The sequence below is a fragment of the Cyprinodon variegatus genome, unplaced genomic scaffold, assembly GCF_000732505.1.
Source record: "Cyprinodon variegatus isolate N-32 unplaced genomic scaffold, C_variegatus-1.0 Scaffold1300, whole genome shotgun sequence".
Taxonomy (NCBI): Eukaryota; Metazoa; Chordata; class Actinopteri; order Cyprinodontiformes; family Cyprinodontidae; genus Cyprinodon; species Cyprinodon variegatus.
In genome coordinates this window covers 138,175-141,369 of record NW_015151753.1, presented here as the reverse complement: position 1 = coordinate 141,369, position 3,195 = coordinate 138,175, and the positions used below count along the sequence as shown (strand labels likewise).

The window sequence follows — 3,195 nt, the reverse complement described above, 5'->3', positions numbered from 1 at the left end:
CCCCCCCCCCCCCCGTCCCTCAGTGAGATCTAGAAACAGAATATCTATGTCCATCCATTCAGTAAAGATCCTGCTACATGGCTGAACGTCTGATTTAGGCTTCTGACCAAAAGATGAACCTTGAATGATAGATTATCTGCTGGAAATTAAGTTGGAAAAAAGTTAAAAAGTTAATTGAAAAGTTAAAAAGTGAATAAGCCAAGTTAACAATTATATTTAGGTTTAAAATTTAAAAAAATGTCAGTTCCAGTATCAGCATTAATGCCTCTAAGGTTAAGTTGGACCAATAAATGTTTTTCTTTCGCTCTCAGTGTTTTTAATGAATTTCTTATAAAATAACTTTTTTTATTTTTCTTAATATATTCGGGCAGGTTCGTGTTTCTGGTTATTATATTGATATTAAATTTTAACCATTAAAACTTCCAGATTTTCTGAAGGTTCTAAAGGTAATAAGTTTCCTGGATGCCGATTGGCTTGAACGGCCTATAAAGGGTTAATAAGTTGGTTGATTAAACATCATTAAATATTAATCTGATTCATTGAATGTTTAGTTGAACATAAAAATGTATTAATGTTTTATTTTTATAGCAGGAATCAATCAAAGTCTCCAGATTTTATAAAAGTAACCATTAAATCTAGTGGAGAATCGTCCTTTGTGTTTTAGTGATTATTAAAAATGATGATAAAGCTGCTGGAATTTAATCCTTTAGAGTTTATTAAACTGTTTGAGATGCTGCTGACGTCACGTTGTTGATTAATTTGAACTTAATTTTAAAGAATTTTTTGTTTGGAATCACAACATATAAAAAAAGAACTTTCTGAACATTTCTTCTTATTTTATCTGTTAGTTTTTTATCCTCAAATGTAAAATTATTTTTAATTAAATCCTCTTTTTTTAAAGGAAGCAACAATTTATTTTTGTACATTTTCCTCCTTCAGTAACAGAAAGGCTGCATAAACTTTATCTTTATTCTATAAATTCAAAGTTTGTAATTCTGTTGGATTAATAGTTTCACTTAATTACTATTTTATTTTATTTTATTGTATTTTTTATTTATTATCATTATTTTTGTTGAAACTTCTGGTCATTGTTCACTTTAAATTGTTATTCTGTATAATAAATCATTTACTAATAAAGAACAAAGTGTTGATTAATTTATGATTAATGAATTAATTAATAAAGTTTCTACAGAAACATGAATCTAAACTAAAGGACCATCCTGTTACAGTCTGCAGCGCTGCGGGGGGGCGGGGGGCGTGGCTTCAGGGAAGGAGCTCTAGGTGCGCCTCGCGGACCGAGCGGTGATTGGCTGGCCCTCTCAGCAAGCGGCACGCGACTGTGGATGTTGCTATAAAGAATCCTCGCGTGGGAGATGCTGGAGGTAAACTGTGAGCGGACCGGTTCCGGCCCGGATCCCCAGGGGAGCAAAGATGGACTCGGTTCTGGATCCTTTCTCTGCGCTCGACTCGCTGTCCTCTCCGCCTTATTTCGAGGACGAGGACTTTTTCACGGACCAGTCCTCCAGGGACGGTCCGCTGGACGCCGAGGACTTCCTGGACGAAGACGTGGACTTCCTGAGCTCCCACCTGCAGGACTATTACAGACAGGTGGCGCCCCCCCACGGGGACTATGACGTGGGCAGCCTGTCCTTCTCCTCCTCGTCCCCCACCTTGTCCTGCAGCCTGTCCCCGCGCAGCGGCGGGCCGCTGCTGAAGCGCCGCCGGCGGCTGCGCTCTGAGGTGGAGCTGCAGCAGCTGCGTCAGGCCGCCAACGTGCGCGAGCGCCGGAGGATGCAGTCCATCAACGACGCCTTCGAGGGGCTGCGCTCCCACATCCCCACCCTGCCCTACGAGAAGAGGCTGTCCAAGGTGGACACGCTGCGCCTGGCCATCGGCTACATCAACTTCCTGGCGGAGCTCGTGCAGTCCGACCTGCCAATCAGGAACTCCAGCAGCGAGACGCACGCGCCGCCCAAGAAGGTCATCATCTGCCACAGAGGAACCAGTAAGTGTGAGGAGAGGTTCTGCTGGGTTCCAGCTCCGCCCGGAGCAACAGGAGGCTGATGCTTTCTGTCTTTCCTCCCCAGGGTCTCCCTCCCCCAGCGACCCGGACTACGGCCTGCCCCCCCTGGCCGGACACTCGCTGTCCTGGTCGGATGAGAAGCAGCTCCGGGAGCAGAACATCATCCGAACCGCCAAGGTGTGGACCCCCGAGGACCCCCGGAAGCAGCAGCAGACGGCCCTGAGGGACATAGAGAACGAGCCTCCCTTCGGCCTGCTGGCCTGAACAGAACCGGTTCTCCAGAACCGGAACCATCAAGCCATTATGTTAATGTGGAACCGAGATGGACCTTTATCATGTTGATAACTGAAGCTGTTTTTCTGCTATTTATTCTATTTTTGTACAGATGATAATATATTTAATTTAAATGCAGAGGAAGGAAGGAAGGAAGGAAGGAAGGAAGGAAGGAAGGAAGGAAGGAAGGAAGGTTGCTTCTCTGCAGATTAAAGCACTTCCTAATGAAACTGGGAAACTGGGACATCCTCTGCTGGGATCCAGTCTGTTTGAATCTGATCTCAATAAAATGCTTTAAGAGGCTTTTTCTGCTTTATGTCTTTATTTTTAAAAAGTTTTCCATGTTTGTGATAAACTGGGTGAAATGAGCTGATCTGGTTTCTCTCTGTCCCGCTGAAACAATGAAGAGCAGCTCTGGGGGGACAGGAAGCTGCAGACAGACAAACACAAGTATGCAAATGACCCCCCCCCCCCCCCCCAACAGCTGAAGGTGTTTACAGCAGCAGCGTGGGGGGGCGGTGCGCTGCCAGGTGCTGCTCAGACACTTTTTCCCGTGGTAGCGGTGCCCTCCTGCCCAGGGCCGCCCCCGCTGCATCCACGCACTGCAGCATCAGAAACAGGAGCAGAGCCGCAGCAGCGACGCAGCAGCGACGCAGCAGCGACGCAGCAGCGACGCAGCAGCGACGCAGCAGCGACGCAGCAGAGCCGCTGAAGGCCCAGCTGAGTGAAGCTGCTGACAGCTCTGCTGATGTCTCTGTCTGCAGCCTGCAGCATGTAATCCCATTAGAACCATTAGAAAGTCAAATGTTATCCAGTCTCCTTTCTGGTTCTCCTCCTCTGGGTGCTCCTCCTCTGGGTGCTCCTCCTCTGGGTGCTCCTCCTCTGGGTGCTCCTCCTCT

The 3,195-nt window shown here is 46.7% G+C and overlaps 1 protein-coding gene across 1 annotated transcript; it reads left to right on the top strand.

The window, feature by feature from the left end:
* The first annotated feature begins 1,369 nt into the window (after positions 1-1,369).
* ptf1a (pancreas specific transcription factor, 1a) lies at positions 1,370-2,570 on the top strand. The gene is made up of 2 exons (XM_015402109.1): positions 1,370-2,005; positions 2,088-2,570. The coding sequence occupies exons 1-2, from the start codon at positions 1,432-1,434 to the stop codon at positions 2,285-2,287; spliced, it is 774 nt and encodes a 257-aa protein (XP_015257595.1). The 5' UTR covers positions 1,370-1,431; the 3' UTR covers positions 2,288-2,570.
* The last annotated feature ends 625 nt before the right edge of the window (positions 2,571-3,195 follow it).

Coding starts and splice junctions, on each gene's coding strand:
- ptf1a (XM_015402109.1), top strand. CDS start 1,432: ATGGACTCGGTTCTGGATCCTTTCTCTGCGCTCGACTCGCTGTCCTCT. Junction 2,006..2,087: donor CATCTGCCACAGAGGAACCA/GTAAGTGTGAGG, acceptor TTTCCTCCCCAG/GGTCTCCCTCCCCCAGCGAC.